The following is a 27842-nucleotide window of genomic DNA, read 5'->3' on the forward strand; positions in this document are numbered from 1 at the left end:
GAGGACAAACTCCAGTACAGTTTATTGCAGTCAAATAACTTTAAGGCTGCAATTTGATGCAAACTCTGATCCGGGATACTGTGACACCATCTGTGAAGGGAGCTGTCCTGCTTACCCCCTTTGGTGCCTGAAGTCAGCTGCTCATGGCAGCCAGGGACTGAATTGGCTTGGGAAAATGGTGTGCCTCGAGAATAATCCCTTTGTTGTTTACTGGGGTACTTTGCAAGCAGATCACTTCACTCATCTGGTCCCCTGGAAGTGTTCAGAAATGTTTGTCCTGGCACACAGGCAGCAGAGGAGGTGGGGAGGCAGGATTGCTGCTCCCCACACACAGGGCCAGTTTAACATACTTGGACTACAGTCCAAATAAAAACCCAGACTGCATCCTGGGCACAAATGAGAACTTGGGATTGGGTTTCTGCACTTCCCCCTTCCCGCCCTGCTTGGCTCCCAGCTTTGCAAGTCGCTGGCGTGCGCCATTGAAGGGGATGCACAGATTTCCCGGCTTTGCCGAGCTCCGGGAGCGCCAGGGCACACCAGCCCTAACTGGGTCACAGCCTCTTTGTACAAGGGAGCTGAACTGCAGGGAAATCTCGCAGAGCCACGAAGCAGCTTCTCACCCATGGAGACAGGGGCAGCGGATGAAGTGGGGCTGAACTCCCCCCACTCTTGGTTCCCTGCCAGCATAAGCTTCCTTGCAGGGCTTACGGGCACGGCACAAGGCCGAGCAAAGCCCCAGCTGCTCCCACGGCTGCCAGGGCTAAGCAGCCTGGAATCAGAGCGGTGCCACCAAGCCCCGCATCTGTCACTCCGATCTCCTCTGGGCTCGGGAAGTGGGGGGAGAGTGAACAAGAGACAAGTGAGCCTATTAGCATTTATTATTTGTATTATTATAGCACCTCGGTGCCTAGTTGTGGACCAGAATCTCATCCTATTAGCACTGTGAAAACCCAGAGCCAAACTATGGTAGCTCCTGCCCCAGAGGGCTTACAATCTCCTTTTCCAAACAGGGGTACAGAGAGATGGAGGGGGTAAAAGGGAGCAGTGACAAAATGTTGATCACTGTGACGGAAAGTGTTGATTTTCTGCAAAGAACCATCAGCTTTTAAATGCTTAGTTGGATTTAGGTGTTCCTCATACAGTCACTATTTTGTATTTCTCATGAAACAAAAATCAAGAAATCACACAGAACATCATGTTATATTCAGTGAAAAATATTTTTCATTGCAAGAAACACACACAAGGTTATTTTTAAAAAATATTGTTTAGTTTGTATCTTCTAAGCAGACATCTGAACACATTTAAAAAGTCTACACATGCAGTGTACAAAAAAAGGTTAGATTTTCAACCAACTCTTTTGGCTCATTCCTTTATTCAATTTGCACTCTTGCAAAAAAGATACCTTTTAATTAAATTTTTGATGAAAAAATAGAAGTGATTTCATATGAACTGCTTTTCTCGACACACTTGTGTTTTCCCTGTGCTCACGATTTAAAACACAATCTAAATAGAAATTATGGATTTACATGGATAGGGAACAACTGTGTATTTAGGAAATCTATGTAACTGATTTTACCGGCTTTTCTGATCAAAAAGTGTGATTACAACGTTGTGCAAGAAGGGCGTGTGATTTACAACTTTTTGCAAGCATACCTTATGTGCATATTTTTAATAACTTGCCTGTAAGGGGCCAAATCCTGCTGTTCTGCTTGAAGTTTCTCTAAAATCAACAGCTCTTTGACACTGAGCTCTATTCTGCTGGCCTCCTACTGCTGCGTGTCATAGTTAATACTGTGAGTAACTCAGTTTGAGTTCAATGTTCCTGGTTTTAACTATAAGTACTCTATGGTAGTAATTGTTTGCAGGTTTGAGTATCTTAAAGAGGCCTACAGGACAGTCTGATTTATGGCCATGCAGAGGGACGAGGGGAAACAAAACTAGCTGGGCAGTTTGTAAAACAATTAAACATTTTCCATGGTCAGCTCTGCTATTTGCCATTTGGACAGCCCTGACTGGAATCACCTAAGTAGCCTAAAAAAACCCTTACCTGAAAACAGCTTCCAATATTAGCTTTCTTCTCTCTATGCATTCTCTAAGTTGCTGTAAACATCCAGGGTATCCATATATATACACATACACCTCCGGGGATGTGTGTGTCTACATGCATGGACTCATGTAGGTGCCTATACACACATATATACACACACACAGACACACAGACATGTACATATATGGATACAGAGCTATGACGTCGTTAGGAAATAACAATGCCATTTTTATTGCATTCTTAAGTATCGTGGAACAGGGGTATTATTATAGGCACACATCTCAACTACTCCTCCTTTACTACAGTCCTAAAGCTCATTTACCTGAGATCTGCATCTGTAAAAATAAAGTTCCATTTTTTAGCTGCGTGTTACAAAAGACTAAATATCAGCCCCACAGATATGAAATTACAACTTAATTTTGAGACTAATTTGCTACAAGTAAAATATTCTATCTTATAAAAAAGATACTGCTGAAAGAGATACATATTAAAAAGGAAACACGATTCTTAGAGGTCTAAAAATCTCCCTATGCCTTCCCACATGGTAATAAATTTATAAAAAATATTTGACACAGAAAATCTTCCCAGAAACCATCCTGCTGAAATCACGTACCCTTTCAAGACACCCATCTCGCAAACGTTACGCGGTTCGGGAGGCAAGCTCCGCACAACGAGCGTTTAATTCTCGTCGTCCCGCCGGTAGTGAATAGTTTGTATTTCCTGAGCTATGAACATGGCCATCTCTCTCGTGCCCGCAGCAATCACTCGGCAGGACATAAGATCCAGAGGTCCCCCTGAGGACAAGAGGATTAACGAGAAGTGCCTTAAATATAAGCCATGCTGTAATTAGATAGGGTCAGAAACACAGAAACAATTTCATACATAGCTCCTTCTGGGGTGGGAAGGGCAACCTAACTCAACAGCTCCTACATGGAAATCCCCAGTGAAAAATTATTTTATAAAATTCTAGATACAGAGCCAAAGTATGCAAGAGGAGCAGTGAATGCCTGGATTTGTTCAGTAGCCAACAATAAATGCAATATTTCCCTCTTCCAGCAATGGGACAGAAATTAGTTCATTCAGCATACCCTTGTTAATCCACCAGATCTTTCCACAGTATCCAGGTACTGGTCACCAGTAAACCAATACTCTGAGATGTGTACCATCTAAATTAATTAAGCAATAATCTGGAAACAGTGCTGCTCTTTACTTCCTCTGAGTAGTTTCTAGCCATATATGTCCAAACTGGTGCCTTAGAGTCCTCCTTTCTCAGGAGGATGTCTCTGTTGAAATCTAATTGGGACGTCTGAGTGTACCTGCCAATCTCCTGGGCTGGTTCCTTACTGGAAATATGGGGCTTTACTCAAAGTCATGAAAACGCAGTTTGACTCAGAAGACCTTTGATGTGATGAAAGCCCACGTTGGAATTGCATCAGTGTGTTCTGAATCACCAGCCCAAGCCTAGTGGAGGGCACAGACCTTTCTACAGGATATTGCTAGAGATGAGCTAGAGCCACAGGGGTGACACAGGCTGCCCCGAGGCAGCCACTCACCCAGTCCCCCAACAGTCAATGGCAAAGCAAGGGCATTTTGCTCACCTGAAGTGTCTATCACAGTGCCACCTGCCTCTCTGATGATGACAGTGGCTGCTGCCAGGTCCCAGCAGTGCAAGCCAAACTGGTAATAGGCGTCTGCAGCGCCGGACGCCAAGTGGCACAGGGCCAGCGTGGAGCTCCCAATGACACGGACCCTACACCCCACAGCAACACAAAGAAGAAAATGCTTTTGACTTCAACCTATGTGTACAACACACTTGTTTCAGTCTTTTTTTTTAAATTCCTTTTTTTAATGACTTTTTTGGTCACAAATATGAGACATATGCCACGAAACATCTTACCCATGTGCTTGGGCCTTGAGCAATCTCTCAATGTTACCAAGGAACAGTTTCAAAGTTGCAGGGTCACGTTTTGGACCAATTTCTGTTAAAATTAAGGCCTTCGAGATATCTGCAATAGTAGAGAGATGTTTCCATTAATTCAACAGCTTCCAGGTAGGTTCCATAAATTTGTTTTTAAATTAAACACTAATGGACTTTTCACACAAAAATAATTTTCACGTCCCTTTTTCTACCCCAAACTTTTTCACAAAGTGACAACTTTGCATAGAAATTCAAGCAAGACTAGGTTTCTACTATCAAATGGTCTGTTACAAACACACTAAAAAACCCCCACAAAACAGGAGGATTAAAACCAAGAATGCATTCTCGCATTCCTTCTCTTTCCATACATTGTTTTATTTCATTGACCAGTCACCTTTTGGAAAATTCACTAATATTAGCAGTCAACTAAAAATAATCAAATAATCTAGTAACTGCTAATGATGTTAATCTATATTTGAAAACAGGGTGGTTCTTGAATAGGGAATTCTAATGTAATTTGTAAACCAATTATAAACATTTGGGAACCCAGTAAGAGGAAAGAAAAGTTTCTCCCCAAATCAATCACCTAGAAATAGCCCATTCTGGCATTTCAAAGACTGAAGACACATTATGACAGAAAAAAACTTCTTATAACAAAGAAAAGCAGTATTTTTAATCATAATAATCTGTGAAGGTTCTATTTTTCTTGTGTTCAGCAAAGGCAATGCTGTCCTAGAGCAGATGGAGATACCAGCCTTGTGTACAGTCAAAGGACACTGTGAGGGACTCACAGTGACTTGAGAGGTGTTGAAGCAGTCCTCATGTGAGAGCTGAATATTGCCAGGCTACAGTAAGAGTGTGCCAGTGTAGGTGGGGATGGCTGATCAATGCCAAGTGTCCCTGCTCCTGCTGTGCCAGCTGAACTCAGAGGCGTTAAAGGGATGGCAAAACTCAAAGGTTCTGTGGTTGAGAACTCACTGACTGGGCTGTGCCCCGTGCCAGGTGTCACCTCCTACCCTGGGCTAAAGGTGAGGCTTTCACTCAGGTGGGCAACCTCTACCTGGTTCTTACAGCTACCTGCATGAGCTGAAAGTTCTCCACACAAGGAGCAAGGAGGTTTTCAAGAGCAAATTAGGCTGGAGTGAGGCACCATTTGGTTAAACAGTCTACCAAAGAATTTACTGTTGCAGATGAACCTTATGGATTTGAGCAATGTGGTAAAATGGCTGGTAAGTAACAGGTATGTAATTAGATAAAAAGTTACAGCGTGTCACAAATACTAACTGGAGGAACATAGATTCAACTGCTGCTTTTTAAATTACTGTGTTAAAACAGAAAAACACCAATCCAGGCACGCTGTAGGGTATTTGTTGTTTAGCCACTACTAAAAATTCTGGATGGTGAAAGCAATCTGCCTTAGATTATTTTGCATAAGAGACCCAGTTTATAATCAGAGAATATTTAATGCCCATCTCATTGTTGAAATACACCAAGCATTCACACCATGCCAGTCATAGTTAAGTTGTAACTGAGACAGTTATTCTTATGTTATTAAAATATTTCTAATGCATAGACAGATCTCTTCAATTTTCCTCAAGGCTACAGCTGGAAATTGGATGAATAGACTAAGGCAACTAAGAGGGAGGTCTCTGCTTAGGAAAGGAGCTGACTGATCACAAGACACTATGAGATTTCAGGAATTCAAGATATGGGCTTGGTAGAAAAGTTTTAACATTGGTATGGATAAGTTTATGAGGAAAAGATCAGTTCTGTTGACCCCAAAAGATTAAAAAAAGAAAATACATTTACAGTATTAGCACAGATAAGGCCTCACATGAATCTAAGCATGAGAAGAAAGTATTACTCAAGATAACAGGGAAGATGGATCCTTCACTTAAGTGTATCATAACTGCATGGACTCCCTACTAAAACATCTACAAAACTGGGTGTTGACAAAGAACAATGTTTGCCTGGAATGTGATTTCAGATGACTAAGCCTGAACAATGAATGTATAAGTGTAGATCAACAGCACACAACACTCACATTTCCTGAAAACAAATGGCATCAAGTGACATGACAGCTTAGATCTCAAACACGTCATGGCCACTTCAATTCCAGTGGCAGGTAGAGGGAAACACGAGTCTGTCTTCCAGAGTTGGTTTATTTCACTGAAGCCACAGCCCTTAGAGAGCAACTGTGATTTAAAACACTTCTAATATCAGTGAGAGTGAGATTAAAGCAGATCCAGCTTCACTGGTGAAAATTTCCCACCAAAAAATGATGTATCTCAAAACAAAAGAAAATTCCAAAGCATTTGGAAGGGCGGAAGGTCTATTTCCCTTGCTGTGTTCTAGACACCCACATAGACTGGATGTCTAGAGAAAGGAAGACAGAAGTGACACGTGCCAAAATTGTTCATTGCTCAGCTGGAAACCAGAACTGACTGCAAAAGTGTGTGAGGCCATTTCCACAGTGGTTCATGCAGTCCAACTGGGAGCACCTCCAGCTCTCCCTCATAGTCTCTGCCAGTATGGGCTTTTTTGGAATATGAGATATTTGAGCACCGATTAAAATGTGATGTATAATCAATGATTAAAATCTTAGGGATTTAATATTTACAATGACTTTACAATCTGTCTCTCCAAATATGTAGACCCCAGATCACTGTTAACTTAGATGAATAGCCGAACTTCCAAAATTTCATGTGAAATTTTGATGCAGGGTCTGTTTCAGGCACTAAAGGAATCTGTATGTCAAAATGTTTGAATATACTGTGTTTTGAGCTCATTAAATCTCTCTTTGGGGTGAAATTTTTACCACCTAATGTGTACAGTGGTGTACATTTCTGTCACATGCCTGCTTCCATTTACAGCTGAGTGCTATGCTCTCCTCGCATTTTGATTAACTAAAAGAAAACTTCTCTAAATAATACCAAATTATTGTTTTCTATCATCATTAGGTAAACAGACAGGCCTATGACTTGGTTTAAATATAAATAAAAGATAAAAGAATTCCATTCAAGCGTTGGCCAAGTGTTGCTGGCTATTTGTACATCGAAACACACTTCACACACCAGAGCAAGCTGTTAAAGAACCCCTAATGAAGCATGCACCCTTTAATTCACTGTTAGCACATTTGCCTATAGACACCAGACACTCTGTGACGTACAAGTTCATTGGAAAAGAAGTGAATAGCAGCCACAATCATACTCTGAACTCGATTCACCATTCCCATTGCATCCGGCTTATAAAAAGTTATGCCAGGGCTTGGCTGGAATGAAACTGGTGAATCCACACGTTCTTCCTTATTTTAAACAGCAGTTGTGAAGCAAAATAATTTAGGATTATTTAAATAGTTCATATTCAGATGTATATTTTAAAAAGAAAAGGAGGAAAGTGATTTTTCAGAAAAAAAACAAACACAAAACAACAAAATTATCATGCAGGTGAAATACTTTCCATCAGGATAATGATGTTCATTATCCTAATGATGATTTGCAACAACTCTGAAACAAAATTAATATATTCCTTTTAGAGTTCTAACAAAATCTAGACCAACCTGTCTCTTTTGATACCTGAAGCCTTTTGTCATTACAAAATGCCCCTTGACCTCTTCTACCAGTGTATAATCGTTCTTCAGTGCAGTGGTAAATTACACCAAATTCAAGCTTTAAGATTTTGAAAAGGAAAGAAATGAATGCAACTCAAATTACTCATCATAAATATAAACAACTACTAATGGCAAAAAGATCAGCAATATTTTAATTGGTACACATATTAAAGATTACACTGATGCTAAAAAACTGGAATAGTTTTACTATTACTGTGATATTGAGATATAGGTCATATAAAATTCAGTTTATAAAGAAAAGTTAATGCAATGTGCTCCTGATCCTCTAAATTCTTACTCACAGCTTGTTTCTGTTCACATTAGAATGGATTAAACACTGAGTTGTTTTCAAATGCAATTGAAATGTTTTTACTGAAAATACGCAAGACCTCTGAGGCAAGACTCTGAATGCTTTGCTTTCACTGGTGAGCAGTTACTCCTTGAAGCAACCCCACTGACCTTGGCTGGACCACAAAGATTTGCAGCCCCAGGATCAGTCAGGCATCCAACCTCAGGAGTCATGGCACCCTCTGCTAACAGTGGATGCTTTTGTAGGCACCTCAGCTTTCGTGGTGCATTGAATTTGCCTACGTTTTCAATCAAAGCAGTACGCTCTAGTCACTGGTTCAAATCCTTCTCTGCAAAATCCTTTTGTGAAGATCTCTTGAAATCACAAGACTCCAAGAGAAGGAGTTTGGACAGAAACACCCTAAATGAAAGCTTAGGAATGTGCAACACTGGACTTTTCGTGGGAGATTCTGTTTACCAATGAAAAGAGGGTCAGAATTAGACCCTTGGTATTTGAAATATTTATTACTTTAGTAGGCTTCACCAAAAGACTTTAAAGCACTTTAAAAACTTCAAGGGTCAGCTCTGAAAATTGCCCCTAGATTGGTAATATTAGCATTATTTAATTTAGGGATACACAAAAATTAAGTGACTTGCCCGAGGTGTCTGAAATTGGCCACAAGGTCAAGAAAACATCTCAGATGTTCTAGACTTCAAATCTTCTCCTGCTGCACTCGGTGCTCATCAGAGACAATTTAAAGACTGTCCTGGCTCCCTACCCTGAGGTCCCATCTAAACCAAGGGTTTTTTTTTGAGGAACACACTATTTATAGACTCTTTCCCTAAAGACATCTGTAGGAATTTCTTCAAGGCTTATAATCAGGCCAGTTCCCCTGTGTGTACTTTGGCTCCTTTTCAGTTTACTCTTTTTTTTCTGCTTGTCCTAATTGTTTAATTGAGGGAGATTTAACAGCATTCTTTACTTTTGTTTCAGCTTTGTTTAGTTTACATAACCCAAAATATGCAGCATCAAAATCATGATGGTGTTCTAGAAAACATAAATATCAGCGAAAACTGTCTGGTAATAAAATGTAGTGTTCAAAAGAACCTTTGGCAATGAATAAATTTCAGAAAAGCATGGAAGTGTTTCTCTGCAGTTTCCATGCTGGAAAAGTCTAACCAGAGAAGTACACAACATTATTCTGTTTAAATCAGTAAGAGGTACTAGCACATCTGAAAACTTGGTTGTTACTGCACAGAATTCTTGCTGGCTTTGCTTAAAGCTATACATATATTAAAGATTGTGGAATTAGGCTGAAAGAGGCACATTTATTGGCAACTTGAGTAACTAGTTATTTAATAGATATATATCAAATTGCAAACTAGCAACATCTGGAGAAAAGGCACTAGCACAAATGAGTGTAGCTAGGAAACTCAAAATGGCACATTGGAAGGCTAGGTACCTTCCCACCCTCACTATAATCAAGGTCTCATGTGGTAAATATAGCTATTTTACTATGTTATGAAAAATACAAATGCAGATTGAATGAACTAGGCCCATAATTTTGCACTCTTCATAAAATCAGCTCTACATTGACTGCTAGCAGGAGTTAGCTTTCACAGATACTGCTAGCAGGAAAGAAGCAATAATAATAACAGAGGAACACTGGGATATATGCTTAAATTATGAAGAGGCTGCACTAAATCAAACTTATTATGGTTTTGTCTCACTAAACCTTGCTCACACCAGTACTTCCTTCTTCTCCAAATAAATCCCATAATACTTTTAATAATACATAGAATTTTTTAAATTGCCAGTTGGCATAAATAGGTTTTGCAGGACTATGATTTTAGATGAGTAGAGCATGATCAGATGCATTTAAAAAGCATAGGAAAACCTGAGTAGTGACTGATTTTCCTAATTTTTTTTTAATTTAAAGTTCCCACATGGTTTTGCGACTTCTGCCAACTCTCAGGCGCCCATCTTAATGAACATACTTCATACCTCTTTGTTAACAGCAAATCCAATGCTCACTGCCACTGTTGGAAATCTGTGAAAATAAGAAATAATAAGAAATGAAGTAGTACTGATGAAAAATCTCTCAACTTATTCCTTATGCAACCCCCTTAGGCAACAAAACCCCACATGGAGTTCTGTGAATTTACTTGTCAAAATGCCCTTGACATAACAGTATTTCTCCTTTGTCAGCCTCTTCGTCAATTCCTTTTAAAATGTAAGTTAATATTGGAGAAGGCAAGAAATAAACTCATGAGGACATGACAATTTTTACACTGAACATGTAGTGTATTTTAGGGATGTTTTTGCTTTAGTGTAATGGAATCATCCAGTATAAAACCACTAATGTTATAACAAGTCATTGCTTTTAAGAACACACTTCGTTCAAGCTTTGCATTTGAGATGGCAATTAAGTAGCACGGAGATGCCTAGCTGCTGACACCAACATAAAAAGAAACAAATTCCTCTATGCTGTCCTTTTTCAAAGTGATGATCATGTATTTAATTCGGTCCTTTTGACTACTGCATAATTATTACATTTTAAACAAAGAAATAAATTATTTTCTTAGAAACACATTTCAAAAAGGACTTTGGAAGTCCAGAAAATATTGCTAGAAAGAGGAAATGTCACTTAATTGCATGAAACATCAACACATGATACCGCCCACCTCCCCTGGAATTTTGTGTAATTGCACCAAAAGTCAAGGAAATTAGTCTTTTTTTTTTTCTTTATGAAAATTGTAGCTATTTTAAAGCTGCTAACTATTAGGCAGGGTTTCTAACTACAAATATTATGAACAGTCATTAGCTCACAGCTCCTAACACTCGAATGGTGAATTAAAATCTTAATTTTTGCAGCAAGGACCCCTAGATTTCGTTTTGCAGAGGTACTTTAGAAATGTAACACCAGCATCTCTGCACAGCTCAGTTGTCAGCGCTGCTCTACACACACGCAGGGGTGGCACTTCCCAGGAAGAAGGAAGCGCCTGTGTCTGAAGGAGAGAACTCCTGGAAGGAATGTGCGAAACCCAGGGAGGCGCTGGGCCAAGTGTGCTCACAGCACAGCCTTGTTCCTCCAGCACCGCTCGCTCGGGTCCTGCACGCTAAGGTGTGCTGGCTGTGGGGGAGCCAGGGCTGTGAGCGAGCTGGGGCTGTGAGCCAGGGCTGTGAGATGGGGCTGTGAGCTGGGAGTGTGAGCTGGGAGTGTGAGATGGGGCTGTGAGATGGGGCTGTGAGCTGGGGGTGTGAGCCAGGGGGGTGTGAGCTGGGGCTGTGAGCTGGGGCTGTGGGTTGGGGCTGTGAGCCAGGGGCAGTGGCACAAACTCCAGATAATGGCACAAACACAGCCTCCTCCACACACACCATGCCAGGTACCAGGAGATAAAGGGATGGCTCCTATGTGTGAGTCCCCACTAGGGAAAAGCACAGGGAGGACCTGTGAGAAGCTACATTTTGGGTTTTGATGGGTTTCCCAGGCCATTTACCTGTGCACAAAGTTGCACGTTCCATCAACAGGGTCAATAATCCAGGTCGGACTGTCGGTGAGGACACATTTTGAACCTGCAGCAGTGGATTCTTCTGCAATAAACCTGCATTTGGTGCAAGGATAAAACAAGTATCCCAGAACATAAGCATACATACATGACTTGGAAAGCACAACCCCATCATTCTGGTTTTTAAGAGAGAACTTCTCTCTCTCTCCATAAAATATTCTTGTATAAATGTAAACACACATACAGCTTTTTAAAATTTAGGAATTGGTAACTTTCATAGAGACTTTGAGGGAGAGTTCTCAAATCTACAGCATACTATTTTACATGGCAAAAATGAACTCTATTTATGTACACTTCCCCAATACACCATTAAGGAAGCCAAGAAAATGAATGTAGAAATGATTCTGAACTGGCATCCCTGGAACTCAAGGAGAAATTTATTTTATGCAGAATATAATTTTATGGGTTAGACTTGTCTCTTGAAGTAACTAATATAAACCGCAAACTGTACCTGCTTCTCTTCTGCAATCAAATTCAGTCAGAAGGAAATAATACACTCTTAGAAAATCCACAATCTTGCTCCTATCTGTATTTTTTACAGTAATCTGACTCAGGAAATGAAGAGGTTTACAAAGCTGGACTTTCTTTTTCCCATGACCCAGAAAAAAAATCAACAAATTATTTTTTGTTTGTTTGTTTGGATGCACAAGGCACAAAATGAAATCTGAGATTATCTTCTCTTCTGTTGTTCTGTCCCAGTTTCTTTTAGTAGTTTTTTTTCTTCTTTTTCCCTGGGAAATGAACATCCAGTTCTGGAACATTTCCTGTCAACCTTAATTATCCCTGCTTTCCCATAAACTTCCCAAGGTCTCTTTCTGTAAGAGATGTGCAGGTGCTACTGTCACAGATTTTCATAAATTCCTTTATGTACAGCAGGAGTGGAATCCAACTGCTAGTGGATCTTGCTGGTGGTTTCACATTTGAACAGCTGGTAGTGGTATTCAGAGTTTCTGCAAATGCTTGAAGACAAAAAAGCTTCTCTCAAAGACACAAAGAGAGAGAAAAAAAAAGGATAAAATAAAGAGAAAATGTCTTTTGCAAAAGAGTCCTTCCCTAGGAGGAGACCTCTTGAATTTTCCAAATGCTACTGTGCCTCAACTTAAGTAGAAACAGACTATTTTGAGGGCATTATAGACCCCCAGCTGGTACAAAGAGGGAATTAGGAAGTGTTTGTTACTATTTTCATCTCCATTAAAAGAAACAGCTGAAGGACAAAGTGCTAATGCACAACTGAAAAATGAGAAAGACTTGAACAGGTGTTTGAAACTCTCAGTTCAACATAACACTTTGCAATCTCCTTGCTCTAAATATTCCACTATTTTGTCTTGTTGGTGCTGTATCACTTGACTTTTGCTTTAACAAATCCTGTAATCAGCATCCAAACCCAACCATGCCTTGTCTGTGCTGCTGGATGCAGAGGAGGTTCAGCTTGTAGGTAGAGCACCTTCCATCCCACCTCAGATTATCCATATTCCACATAAATTATACCTTTGCTTCAACCCTGTGCCAGCTCTCCCAGCTGGAGCTTGAACTATAGCTGCTGTCTGGCTAGTCAAAGAAAGGTGAAATGAGAACCTCATTAAAGACAGGAGTATTTCTGTGTAAGATGATTTGCCCTGAAGCGTCCTGAGCCAGCCCCTCGCCTTTCTCTCACAGTGGGGGTGTGATGCTGCAGTCCCTGACCTCCGAAATGCTAACCTGGAGCTGGGGCACAGCAGCGCCACTGATAAAATCTTCATGCTCAAGAGCAATTTTTCCAAAATGGATGTAGACCAAATTAGGTGCACGTTTTATGAAATCTGGGCTAACGGGTAACAAAACACCCCCCTTACTGCTATACAACACTGGGAAATGTGAGAGTCCTGCAAGGTCACCTCACATGTCTCGCTCTGTGTCCTGTAAAAACCTGCAAACTAAGCAAAACACTCGGTGTGAAGTACTGGAGTAAATTCTAGGAACAGCTTGAGAAGTGGGAAGGGTAAACACCTCATTAAAATAGTTAATTTAACATGCCAGCCTGCCAGCTCCGCTGACCTCTGCTCAAATCTGGATTACACTTCACTCCCACTGAAAATGAGTCTACTAATTTTAGCCAAGCCTTAGACTACATCTGCTCGTGCCACGGTGCCACTCTGAAATTCACTGCAGGAAGAGCAGGGAAGCTGTAACATACCATAATCTGCAGCAGGAATGATACCCAGTCAAATGCAGGAGACTCACTCTGGGCAGGTGCCTCACCTATCCCAATACGGGGATCCGAGAACAGAACAATGGGAAGCTAGAGCTGGATGTAACCCTTCTAAACTCCTGTGTCCTGATTTTAATGTCTACAGAATTAAAGCCACAAGGAACACAAAAGATGACAGTTTGTGTCAAAATAGCAAGGGTAAATGTTGGGATAGCCCTTTGCAACCCGCAGCCCTTGGTAGTCTGGCTGTGCCTACCTACAACTCTTGAATCAATTTGAAAAAATATCCTTTTGAAAAGACTCACCAGGGCACATCAGAGTACTAAAAAGTGAGCAAAGATTAAAACTTGAGTGAACTGTGAATGAAGATGATACATACCACTTAATCAAGAAGAAAAAAGGAAACATGGGACAGAATTACTTTTTGAATGTATTTCTCTTTACTTCTGAGTATCTCAGTATATGCTGTTATACACTACTTCAGTATATACTGGAAATATACTAATTCCAGTATCTCAACACTCATAAGCACATCAGTGCAAATGGCAGATTCTAATACGATCCCTTTTAATTTTTCTAACACCTAAAGTCCATTTTTGATTCAGAGGACATAAGACTCAAGATGATTTAGAAGAAAAAGAAATCACAAAAATTTTCCGTGCTGCTTTCAACCTGGTTAGGCGAAAGACTGAATACAATATAAATGATATTTTAATATTTTCATTGTACTTCAATTTAACCCCTGACTGTTTTTGTAGACTCCTCAGTGCATGTGTTTTAATCTAGTCTAGTTAAATTTAGCTTTAATCTATTGTTTAATCCAAATGCATTAATTATCTAAACAAATTCTAAGCAAACCAAACAACCACTATCAACAAAATAAGATTGTCTTGAAGAAATGGCAGTTCCTTCATTTATAAAGTCAGAAGTTAACTGTATGGAGCTGATAAAATCTGGGATTTTTCAGTTGCTAGGCCTATGTTGACCTTACAACTTTTGTTCCCATTCTGAGGAACTTGAGTATGTCTGGTGATTCTCATTTTATGAGAAATGTGTAGGTTTTATGTCCTCTGCCAGACTGTTCAAGAAAAAAAAAAAAAAACCTAACATAAGAGTGGAGATGAGAGAAGAGCAAGCCAGTAATAGTAGAAGGAATATTACACAAATAATAGGCTTGTAAAGCCTGGCACTCTCTTGAGAATTGCAGCCAAGAACCACACACTATGCTGTACAGTACTGCTTCTGCCATCACATACAGCATGTATTTAGAAAGCCATATTTAGTATAAAAATATTCTTTCTGCTCCTTTTTATGGCGTTGTTTTTTTGCCCAGCAGCATCACTGACAATCAGATTAGTAGCTGGGCCCTTCAGATTTTCCTCTTTGTTCATTTCTGCTCAGCACTAGAATGCAAGGCTCATCCCCATCAGAGATGCCCCCAGTTAGAAGGAAGTCAGACACTATTTAAGGGATACACAGACTTGCACTGGCTCTGCAGGAAAATTAATTTTATCCACTGAAGTCAAATGTAGAAATCAATGTCAGTCTCTCCATCAAACCAAACCTGGCACCTAATACAAACCCTCTCTCTAATCTGTACATGAGCTGAGTTGTTATTTTCAAGTGGATCACAATAAGTCAAGAGGAATCGACCACCTGATCTACATTTAAAACATCGGGTTTGCACCCCATGTAGTAATTTATAGCCTGTTTATGAGTAGGCATCAAATAATGATGATGATGACAAACAGCCCTGCTTCCCACTGACCTTCCCACTATGGAACACAAGGTAAATGTCATTAAATGCACTTTTACCATTGCTGATCTGGCAAATGCATATGTGTGATGGCAACAGGAAAGGTCTGCAGGGTGGGACCTTTGCTAGCATCTATTTCTGCTCTATTTTTATAGATAGCATTAGCAAAATTCTTATACAGTAGGCAACAGACCAGTGTTCTGAACATCATGGAGATCCACATGAAACCTTCATCCATGATGTCCCTACAGGGGAAACACTGCTATTAAATACATATATCAGGAAACACAGGAAATATAAAGTACTAAGTTTAGGGAAACGGTACTTTTTTAAAAAACAAGAGTCCTACGAAAGTGTAGGAACAATAGGTTAATATATAAGAAAGATACAGAGACATAAGAAAGATACAAAGACTTTTAAAGTTCTCTTTAAACACCAGTCAGAGATGCAGCATGTACAGGACAGAAAAAGGTCATTGTTAGTTTCTACAGGCACTCACCTGTGGGAGGGAAATTTCTCTTTCAGAACAGAAATAATTAAATTTTCCACAAAATGATCAGTTTCTGTCACGAGATCTGCTGCAGATGTCTTTGTGGACACTTGCTTTTCCTCTGTTAGAGCTTTCCTAATAATCTGAAACAGAAGTTCATAAATCAGATTTGTTGGGCATTCAGCCCATGCATGCTAAAATAATATCTTCACTGAAAAAAATATAGATAATCCTGAAAAACAGCTGTAGGCCTAATTCTACCAGAGGCTGTTATAATTTTTTTGACAAAAAATCCTTCTGAGCTAATGAGTACTCTTTTGGAACACGGCATTTTGAATCACTGCAAAAACCACTCCTGACAGTTCAGAAAAGGATTGATTAAGGGATGCAACTAAGGGAATAAAAGGATGAAGGCAATCATCACGATTTAGAAAATTACCAAAAGCACACAAAAGGTAAAAAAACCCTCAAGGCTCAGGCATTTTTCAAGGAAAGCCCTTTTTCTTTCTGTTATTCTTTTATTATTTTTTTTTTTTAATTTTTTAATATACAGGGCCAATACCTCACTGCTCTCTTACTTTAACAGATATGCAATAAGGCAAACATAATTGGTTTCCATTTTGCCAAAAAGACACACTGTTTTTTTGGGAGGTTTTTGTAGGTTTTTTGGAACTTTAAATGCTGACCACCCTCTGGCTCCCAAATAATTGCCATGTATTTAGCAAGAACAAAAATTGAAGCTTTCCCTAGACATGAAACCAATGATTTAAGCCTGGACTCTCTTCTGGAAATGTCTTTATCTGATTCTCCAGGGTATTACTGTTACAAGCTCAAGTACAAATGCACATATGGGAAAACACTTAATGGAAGATTTTCACCATTTTCCCAGTTTGTTTTTTCCCCACTTCTTCATTAAAAATAAAAATAAAGGGACAAGGCGCAAAAGGAGATAGCTTATTTTTTAATCAGTGAAAATGATAAGTTATTTAAAACCTAAAAAAACCAAACCAAAAGAAAGCAAAAATTAAGCACCACTTATTTGTAACCCAGCAGTAATAAAATCAACTTTCTAATTCCCATCTAATACTTATATATTTAAATTGCTTAACTAAATTTCCATTGATCAAAGTATTTTAAAACCATTGAGAAATACTTGATGACCAAAGAAAACGGTTCTGCTGCATTATGCATGGGAAAGGGAATCAGAAACTCCCAAATGTCATCTCAACTCTTGGTTTTCATGGTATAAAATACAATATTTGAAGGGTGCGATAATTGATCTGACAAGTAATGGATATGGGCAACTATTGCCTTACTACAGAAGGTACCTGGACTAATGCTTCTGTTTTGTGATCTGTAAAACATCAGTTGTACCTATTTACGGAGCTTGTGAGGGCAGGTAGTACTTTCCAGTTTGAGGTCTTGCTGAAGTTCATGACTGTATATCAAAACATTGAACACGCTTAATGTTTTTACTCCTCTCAATGCCCTGTGTGGTTGTCTTGAAGGATTTATGATAGAAGCATAAAACTGTAACTCCAGCAAGGCCCTTGGGCTCCTCTTCAGCCCAAAGCAAAATCCAAACCACTCCAACCACCCTCAGCTGTGTATTCTAAAAAAAAAAGCTATGTTGATTCCTTTTATTTTATTTGCTCTTCTTTACTTTCCTATTGTCCTTACTGCTTGGAACTTCACACAATGAAATAGATGAGGAATGTCCTCCTTTTGACAGAGATTTTAATTTCTTCTTAGCAATGCCACGCTCTTGACTTCTATTCAGTTTTAATGCATAGTAGATTGAGATTTTTGCAGCCATTTAAATCAGTGCCCCTGCTCAGCAGGGCAGTGGGATCATACCTGAGCCTTGCTGGGAAAGAAAAAGCAGAGATGAAACCTCTCTCTGGTGGACGTGCTCTGCAATCAGCTGATTGCATTGCATGCTCTGGCACTTGATTTCTCTGGTTTGAGTACAACCCTTTGCACATGCCAGATTCAAACTGAATATTTTTTCATTTCTGATCCTTCACCCAGTTGCTCACGACCATTTTTAACTTTTTAACCCTGTCTGTTTCTCTGGCGGCCAGCATGAGGCTCCAGCCACTTTGGAGGCGGCAGTAGCCAAGGGTGTGCCTGCACTATGAAGTGGTGGCTGCTGGCCCTCCCACCCATCTCCTCTGCGGGCCCATGCCAAGGAGCCAGAACACACATTTAGCATTTACCAGCCCTTCAATGAGCTGCTTCTCCCCACCTCTTGTGCAAGCAGTATGTCAAGAGGAGAGGAGGAGACAAGTCATGGAGCCGGGCTGAGGTCACCAGCCACAAATGGGCACCACATCTGTGGAGGCTCACCCACAGCACGCAGGATGGACGCCTCTGATTCTGCCAACGCTCTGCCACTGACAAAGGGCTTGACAAAAGGGACCCCAGGCATTTGCTCCAGCTTGTACAGGTATGCAATCCAAGCCAGAGTAGCCCCACACAAGAATCACATTTCCTGAGTAATTGATGAAAAATTTTATTCTTTGGAAAATGATCAAACAGCTCAGAGCAGTGTAGAATTCAATTTATGTTGAAAAATCCCTAGAAGTCACCTGCCTACAAAGGAGTGTTAGAGCCTGCTCCCTCAGAATACTTTGAGAGCATCATTCAACTCCTCTCCTTGCAAAAGCTTTACAATAATGTCTGTGGATACCTGCTACAATTGCCTGGTCTTTCCAGATGGACATGGGGTTCCATAAAAGTCTCACTCTAGGTTAAAGGTAGCAGGCAAGCAGAAACCAAAGGAACTACAGGATGATGAAATGGAAACAAGATGTTGCACCTTATCCCCATTGTACAATGAAATTGGCAATCAAGATGCTGTCATTTGGCTGCAAATATATTTTACTAGACTTTATTCCTGTACTAGGGCTGGTCCCTAGATTACAGAGATTTTTAAGCAATTTCTAAGCAACTGATTTTTGGGAGCATGGTTATTTACAGCAGAGCCATTTAACACTCTTAGCCTGTGCTGCCCCTCCTCTAATGCAGATCTTATCCTAATACCCTGCTTGGGAGCATTTGGGGGGTTATGCAAAGCAAGGGGCATTTACATCATGACATGGAGACCACATCACAGAGCGAGATCCATGCTCTCCCTGCTCCCTCCTTCACTTCCCATGGAGCAGGGGAAATGGAGACACTGGGGCTCTGGACTCTTCCTTTTTTAATGCCCTTGTAAAATTTATTCCAACAAAGCAGAGTGAAGAAGACAGAGGGCCAAGATGCCTTTTCCCCCAATACCTGCCAGGAGAGCAACTTACAGTAGTGTGCTCATGTCACATATTTCATTTCACCATACTGCTTGCATTCACCATGCACTTCTGGAAGATCCAAGATGGATTTTGGATGCTTGCAATACTGTCCTGAAATATTTGCTAACTGATAAAATCAAACACCTAGATAAAAAGCATGAGTACCTGCAAATAATTCAGGAAATTCCAATCTGGTTTGCTAAAACATCTGTCTATGTTACATAGAAAATAGCCTAAAAATTTCCCCTGGGAACTAACATAATAGAAAAAAATCTTGGCTTTTTAGAATACCAGTGAAAGTGGTGTTTTTTTTTTTTTTTTTTTTTTTTTTTTTTTTTTTTTTTTTGGGTTTTTTTTTTTTTTGTTTTTTTTTTTTTAGTGGTATTCTGCTAGGTTTCTATGCCTCATAAAATTATTTTCCAGAAAAAAAAAGGAAGAAAAATATGAGAAAAAAAAGAAAAAGAAAAGTTTTGACTTCAGCATACTATGTCCTAGTGTTAGTTTCTTACTCTTATTTTTCCCTGAATGTATGTTTACCCATTTTGGTGAATCTTTTCCAAGTCTGCAATTGGAGAGAACAGCGCAGATATTACTCAGTGCTCTTAACAGCATCAAAGATGCACAGACTCGTCATGCCTGCTTTTCTTGAGCAAAAAGTCATATCAAGCCTATGGATGTACTCTCATGAACAGAGCAAGCAGCTTACTTACAGAAAAAGCAGAACAGAAGTTTGAAAAAGTGCAGTTATTTGTGGCCTTATAGAGTGAATTTTAAAGCAGGTCAATCACAGACATTACAAAACCATGACCATTCTAGTTATGAAACAGCCATATATATTAAATGAGAGCCTGTGATATTTCATAAAAGTAATAAGAACTAAACAACATGATGGGCAAGAGAAGCAATGATTTTAACCCAGTAATAGAGGTTACTCCAGCAACAACACTTTTGACACATATTCCAGCATCACTTTATTGGCCTTTTAAGTTTAGAAGAAACTATTCCAGAGTACAGACACCTATCTCTTGGAAAGAAGATATATTTTATCTATAGCCATGAAACACAATGCAATACAAATAAAGTAGTTGTATAAGCCAAAAGGGGAGACCAGAAAATGGCATTACTGGTTGACCTTTGCTAGAAATCCAAAATCTGGAAGTGCACATTTTTCTTCAAGCCAAGACTCGTGTAGACATTTTCTAATGACTCCAACCCTTCCTAACCTGCCACAGTCCTGAGAAATGGAGCCCCTTAAAAGAAAGGCTGAAGTGGCAAAGTGTCACACAGGGATGGAGACTGGAGTTGGACCCGGGAAGACAGAGAGTGCAAGCAGATTTCTGGGGATGGAGGTAAAGGTGGAAAGGTCTGAGAGGTGGGAAGAGAAGCAGAAGAAAAAAATGAACTTGACTAGTGGAACTGACTGCTTTTGGTGATCAAAATAACCCCAATTTTTATCAGTCAATTTTCAATAAAATTCCAGTCCCACCAAACACTGCACTAGGTGTCCTTAGCTCTAGTTTTGTTTGGGAATACCTGGAAGCAGATTGACACTTAAATAAAAGAATAGAGCCATACCTGCACCTTTTCTTCCAGAAGGATCTCTAGTGCCTTTTGTAACAAAAAATATTCCTTAGCATGACAAATTAATTGAAAAAAAAACTAAATACCCAATTTCCAAAGTCCTACTTAAACAACATCCTTGACTGGTTTAAATTTGGTCTGCCAAGGAGTCAGCTATTTCCTGCCATTTGCAAGGTAGCAATGGCAAACTGTAATTTCAGATTCAAGGATTAGTCTTACAGAATGTTTACTTCTAGGAAAAAGTGCTCAGCTGTGATTTTCTGAGCAAGTGAAATGATTGAGAAGCTTAAAGCTGGCTTCACAAATTGGTATTTTGAGAAATAAGGTGTGGAGACTTGAGCAAGTCATGAGTCTTTTCTTGTGAAATGGCTGGCAGAATGACTGTGCCGGAAAAACTCCTGTTTTGAGAGTCTGTGAGAGCATGACCTGTCATCCTGATTTGGATTATCCATTTAGTCCCTGCATTATTAAAACAAGTCTCCTCTCCTCTGGCATTCTGTTCATCTGTGTAGTTGTTGTAGTTGTTTTTCACTAAGGAGAAAATAAGTTTAATAACACACCCTAAGGAGAAGTTATGGGTCTTGGACTCAAGACAGAAAAGGGGGCTTCTTAAATCACAGTGTACAGGTACAAAGCATGTTTCAAAATAGAGCAGAATGGAAGTGAGAGAGAAATATACATTGCTGAATAAATTTGTGTTTCACCCATTTTCTCAAACAATCAATCTGCTGATCCCACTTCTTGGCTCTGTTAGAAGTTTTGCTGCTGCACAGAGTGGGGTCAGGATGTCTCCTGAGATGACTAACCTGCTGTGTCAAAACACGGATCTGAAATAAGCTACTACAGACCTTCATCACACAGCTATTTATCCCTAGCAAGTGAATTTCGGCCACTCTGAAGACTCTGCCAGATCCAACAAGAGAAAACATCCTTGACACGGTTATTTTTCTCTGCACAAGCTGCTGGAAAACAAATGCAGACCCTGAAGGATGCAATGGCCAAGGGATGTGGCCTCCCAGGAAGGGGCCCCTGGAGGGGATGCAGCCACCGAGGGCAGTACCCCAGGGGCTGGGCCCCCCCCTGCCCGAGGCTGGGGCCTCGAGGGAAGTGGCCCCGCGGCAGGAGGCCCCCACGGGATGGGGCCCCCGAGGGACGTGCCCCCCAAGTTCTGGGGTGCCTCGGGATGGGGCCCCGCTGCCGCCACCCCTCCCGCGGCCGAGGGCTCCGCCGGCGGCCCGGCTGAGCGGGTGCCGAGCCCGCCGCCCTCCTCCCCCTGCCCAGCTCTGCGCACCGGCCAAGCGCCCGCACGGCCTTTCCTCACACCGGGAGAAGGCTCCTCCGGCAGCCCGGCCCGGCCCGGCCCGGGGGCAGCCTGAGTGGGTCTCACCTGCCCGGCGCGGCGCGCCAGCTGCACGGCCACCTCCGCGCACTCCTTCCAGGGGTCCCCGCCGCCCGCCGCCGCCCGCCCTTCCTCCTCCTCCTCCTCGCATGGCTTCATCGCGGCGGCCGCGCTGCCCGGAGCGGGGCCGGGGGGCGCGGGGGGCCCGGCTCCCCGCCCAGGAGCGCCCGCCGAGGAGGATGCCCTGGGCGCACACACCGCCCGGCGCTGTCACTGCGCGCCCCGGCCGCGCCCCGCCCCGCGCAGCGGGGCGGAGAGAGGCGCCCGCCGCGGTCAATGGGGAAGGCGGGCTGGCCGCTGGGCGCTGACTTTAGGTGAGCCCCGGGGGTGGAGGACGGCTGGGAGAGGCGGGGGTTCCGCGGAGAGCAGCACCGGGGCCGCGCCGAGAAGGCGGGATGCGGCGGGCAGGGTGCGCAGGGGGGATGCGGAGGACAGAGCGCGCAGGATGCGGGATGCAGAGGGCAGGGTGCGCAGGGTGCGGCGGGCAGGGTGCGCAGGGTGCGGAGGGCAGGCTGCGCCGCCATCGCCGTGGCCGTGCCCCGGCCGCCCCTCCTGACATGGCGCCGGGACCGCCCGGCTGGGGCTGGGGCTGGGGCGCTCCTGTTTCCCCCGGGAGAAGGAGGAACCCCGCGCTCCCAGGCCGAGCGGCCGCTCGGGGTTCCGCTGCCCCCGCGTCCCCAGAGCCAGCTCGCGGAACGGGGGCCCGGCTGTCGGCGTTACCGGGGCTTTGGGGGAAAAGGTGGCGGCTGGCATTGGCCATCTCCGGAAGGAAAGGGGAAAAGTGTGGGAAAAGCGGCCTCGGGAGTTCAGCTTTGTTAGTGCTTGGGAGTTCAAGTGTGTGGTAAAAAGTACATGGCCCTTTCTATTTTTGCCTTGTCTTCGTGTGTCATTTTGGATTTGTCAAGGATGAGAAGAAGAGAATTCAGAACCTGCTGTTCCAGAATCCGTATAAGCCAAATTGCCATGCCGGCAGAGCAGGGAACAGAGCTGAGCGATTCTGGATCCGCCTCTTAGAAGGAGGGCAGCCCAGGATGAATGCGTGCTTATGCAATAGAGCAGCCAGACTGTTGTGCTTAAAACACCGAGTGAGTGTTGGGAACACACACTTTATCTGTCAGAGTGAGGCTTTTCCAAATGACTTGTTCTGATGCGCACTTGGCATTGAATGGGAAAAAAGAGAGCCCAGGGACTCAGTCCATCAGAATAGCTTTTTGAAAGGGGCATTAGGTACACAGAGTGAATGAAATTTGTTATTGTCTTTCAGCACCTGCTTTGTGGTTGAGAGTTTCATTTTCAGGGTAGAATAGAGATGTTTTAGTAGCGAACACATTTGCATGAAGAAAATTGCATAACACCACCATTTACTATCTCTGAGCACAAAATTAATTAATTTCCTAGAGACTAGGCCAAATTAAATTGACGTGGGCATTCTACTTAATGTAACAGACCCTAAATCTAGATCTATTTTCTTTTGATGTTTATCTTGTAGGACACAGATGACTTTAGGATGAGAGGGACATTCTTCCCTAGGCAGTTCACAAAAATGACAGACACTTTTTAAAATTAAGCACTTGGACCTTTTCCTTCTAAAGCAAGGGACTGAACTTCTTGGATTGTAGCACAAGAATTCAACTTCATTCTTTAAATTTCTAAGCTGCACCCTGGCACTGGATGCTACAAAGACAGCAAGACTGTCAGTCTACTTAATGAAATATTTTTTAGTCCCCAGTTTGAATAATAAAAAAAAAATAATAACAAAGTAACAAACTCTGAGAAGGTGAATTAACTGCTACACAAAGTGTAAAAGTATGGTTGAAGCATGAAATGATGAAATTTTGTTGACTAAGTCCTCACCAAATGTTTGTCAATTTTCTGCTGACTGATTGTTCCAAGTGACTTGTTTCCTCCAAATGCATATTTGTGTCGTTCTTATGTTAACTTAGTTTCCATAAGTGCAATAATCCTACAAACATGCAGTATAACTTGAACTAGTATAGAACAGAATTGATCTGGATCCTTCTTTAATCTAAGTTTCCTCTAGGTTCTGGAAATCTGTGCTTTTTATTGCTGCCGTAGCATGAGACATGTTCAGGACCTTCCCTAGAGAGTCTCTGTGCAGGGCCAGATGGGTAAACGTATTTCCTGGTGAGATTCGTGGACTGCTGAGATGTAGTATAGACAGCTTTAACTTTGGTGAAAAAGAAAATGTACAGTTAATCGTGGCATTGCATTCCACGAAGCATCTCAGACCATGACAGAAATGTTTTCTGTGTTTTTCCTTGAAAAAAACACAGAAAGTGTTTTTCAAACACACACTTTGTTCAAAAACAAAGTTGCCTTTGTTTTTCCTTGAACTACAAAGTTTTAGTTACTGAATTTACCAACAATAAAAGTCTATATCTATTGCTGGAACAGACTAGATCCTATTCTGATGTACTGCAGATGGTTTCTTGCCCTATGCCTCGGGTCTGCCTCAATGCCTGGAGATTTGTTGTTATTAGGCTGCCACAGGGGCATTTGGAAAGCTGTTTAAGGCATGTTTTAAAAGCAGGCAGTGTGAATTACAGTGCAGCAGGCAGAATACACAAGTGACCCCACTGAAGGTATCTACAGAAAGTTACACAAAACATCACAGAGAAATACTGTTTCAAAGAGGGGGAAGTGCTCTCCTCAACATTTTTCTTGGCAGGAGTATGTCCTCTTTCTAAGTGATGTCTGGAAAATAAGCATTTGAACAGTAAAATTTCCCCAACCTTCTCTTCGTTCTGGTGGTAGAAGAGTGAAAATAGGGTCACCAGAGGCTGAACTTGAGAGGCTAAAATATCTGAATGAGCCCTCATTTTTTACAGATTCACTGCAGCTATGTGGCATGTGCAGGTAGATTTAAAACAGAACTAGAATGCCAGCAAAGAAAATCAGTAACTGCAGCTAGTATTTTTAAGACCTTCCAAAATACTTTGCAAAAAATTACAGCTGCCTGTAAGGCCTTTAAATGGCAATATTTCCCTTTATCATTCTCCTAGTCCATGACTTTTTCAAACCTTCCTTAGCCTAGACCTGCCCAGGCAGTGTGAGCTTCCTCATGTGAGCTGCTGGCTCAATTGGACTGTCCATTCACCTCCGAGCTGGTTGAGGCTGCTCTCTGCCTTGCTGGATCAGACTCTTGGCTCATCTTTCATAACTGCCAAGGTCTTTCATAACCTCTGATCTTTCATAACCCCAAACACTAGCCAGTTCCTCTTTTGTAACCTACACACACGCCACGTGTTTAATCTCGTCCCTTTGGAATAGGCCCATCCTGATGAACCTGAAATACAAGTGTTTCTTGGGTGCTTTGTCTGCCTCAATCCTCCTGAGCCCCAGGCGGATTTGTGTGAATGTCGGACTTCCTTCCCTGAGACAATGAATGCTCAGTGGAGGGGAAAACCTCTTCTCTCTGACCTCAGAGGAGAAAAGGGAGCCTGGCCACGGATTTCCTTCTCTGCCAGGGTGTGAAGCCCTAATTTTCTTAGGTGTGGCTCAGCTGGGGGTGGGAGTCTCCTTGCCTTGCTGCCCTAAGCCGCTGCGCAGCGTCCATCGCTCCCGCTCTGTGCCACACAGGGGTGCGTCCGGCTCCCCACCGCGCTCTGCTCGGAGCAAAACCCAGGGTCACTCGGTGGGGAAGCTGCCGCAGCTGGAATTGGTTTAATTCTGCCTCAGCAGACAGCTTGCCATTCTCTACAGTAACTGCAGGCTGCGGTGATGTAATGAAAAAGGTTGGGGTTTTGCAGAGAGAGGGTGACCTCGCCGTAGCTACCCGGCCGTCGACATGGAATCCTCAGATGCCTTCCGGCGTGGATCTTTGTCACCTCACGGATTTGATGGATCTTTGTCACTTCATGGGTTTGATGGATAATCTCCTAACAGGGAATAAAATGGGAGGACAAGTGTATAACAGCTTTAATGAAAACAGAGGGGTGAAAAAAAAGAAAAAGGAAGAAATCTTTTGCAATTATTAGCCCGAATGCGAAAGAGCGTTTCCTCAGTGTGACAGCCAGAGGCTTGCTGCACTGTTATTAAAGTGCACTTCAGTGGGAATCCATGCAGATGGATTTTTTACCCAGCATAGGATTATATTGGATTAGTCATATAAAATTGTTGTTTACCATCTCTAGTCCTTCTCCCCAGAGCTTTTATCAGGAATATCACAAAGCATGTAGTTTGAGCCTGCCTTTACGTGCTAACACAGATGAGCAGCTTTTTGTTTGTGCAAACTGCTACAATGTTGTAGTTTTATGTAATCCTAATGTTGCAATGGGAGATTTTCTTCCTGATAAAAGAGGCTGTTTGGCCCAGATTTTCCTTTTGCCTACAAGAAGGGAAGTTAGATCGTAAGGAGATGTTCTTTCTTCTTGCTGGACTCCCCAGAAGAGCTGTGCTGATCCCACTTCTGCTCCTTCAGAGACAATCAGGAATTCCTAACACTGGCACATGCTCGCTAATGAGTTATTTACGGCATAATGCTTGATTAATGCACTAAGTGGTGTATGAGATATTTGTTGTGTTCCCTTTCTATCATGCAGAGCCATACTCAGACCATCTTTCTTCTCCATGTCCAGAAGGCTCAGGGATCACTGCTTAGACACTGTCCACATTTTCCCTCCTGCCATAAACTAAGAAACTGTCTTGAACATGCAGTGCAAGGCTCTCCCTTTAGATCTACCCTGGGGGTAGGTTATAACAATTTTTTTTCACTTCAAGGTCTGACAGATAGCTCTACTGGTAAAATGACATCCTTCAGTTTTTTCTGGAGTTTTCAGACTGGCTCTGTCATCCTGGGAAATTTTCCTTTCCAGGAGGTATAGATACAAGAACTTTTCTGAGGTGTGAGTGCCTTTGATTCTACAGTGAGAGATGTTTCTCTTCTCTGTTGGGGGTTCTGTGACAAGGTGATACAGTCCCAAGCTGTTACTCTTTTCCCTAGACCACGTTTGTGGGTGTAAAATAAAAAGGTATTTTTCCCTGGCCTTGAAGAGAGAAGCAGCAGATGGCCACATGCATGCCAGTACTGTATTGTGATCCACTCAAAACACTGAACATTATCCACTGAAAACAATCTAGAATTATAACTTGATGTTTCTGTCACTGAAGGGGATACAGAACTTCTGTCAGTGTGCTGTGACAGGGATGCCTGTAGTCTAATTTGGTCTAAAAAATATTGCCTCTGGTTTTGTTTGCTTTAAGATTAAATTGACTTTCTTATATATTATGAGAAAGTATTTTTTTTGTTTCCAGTTCTGCAAATGGTGACCTTTAATCCAATCATGTTCTGGTGCTTTTTCTCTTGATATGCAAGAAATGTTCGTGAACTGAACTCTGAACTTTTGCTTTTAGCCAAAGTGGTTGTTCTGAGGCTTGGGAAAGCCAGACTGTTCCTCCCTGTTTCAGGGTAGGTTCCTGAACACAAATGGGATTATTACTCTGTGACCAAAGATCTAAACAAGATGGGGAAAGGGCCTTTTTCCCGTGTTGGCCATTTTGTTCAAGTATGTTCCATGATTTTTCAACAGGCATTTGGCTGTGGGGCTGGCAGCCCCGATTGTGCCACAGGACGTACCAGGCAGAGAAATCACATTTAGTCCTGCCATCTTCCAGCTTGAAAGGGACTCAGGAAGAAGTCACTGCTGACACAGCGGGTGGATGGAATAAAAGAGATTCATTTG

The 27842-nt window shown here is 42.0% G+C and overlaps 1 protein-coding gene across 1 annotated transcript; it reads right to left on the reverse strand.

Moving 5' to 3' along the window:
* Positions 1-871: 871 nt before the first annotated feature.
* On the reverse strand, positions 872-22556 carry IMPA2 (inositol monophosphatase 2). Its single transcript, XM_041399393.1, has 8 exons — positions 22129-22556; positions 15877-16010; positions 11365-11469; positions 9869-9914; positions 7525-7633; positions 3945-4053; positions 3646-3797; positions 872-2841 (listed from the first exon to the last, which is right to left on the reverse strand). Exons 1-8 carry the CDS (start codon positions 22237-22239, stop codon positions 2726-2728), a joined length of 882 nt encoding a protein of 293 aa, XP_041255327.1. The 5' UTR covers positions 22240-22556; the 3' UTR covers positions 872-2725.
* Positions 22557-27842: the final 5286 nt, after the last annotated feature.

The sequence above is a fragment of the Onychostruthus taczanowskii genome, unplaced genomic scaffold (assembly GCF_017590055.1).
Source record: "Onychostruthus taczanowskii isolate IOZ18803 unplaced genomic scaffold, ASM1759005v1 scaffold16, whole genome shotgun sequence".
In the NCBI taxonomy this organism is placed as follows: Eukaryota; Metazoa; Chordata; class Aves; order Passeriformes; family Passeridae; genus Onychostruthus; species Onychostruthus taczanowskii.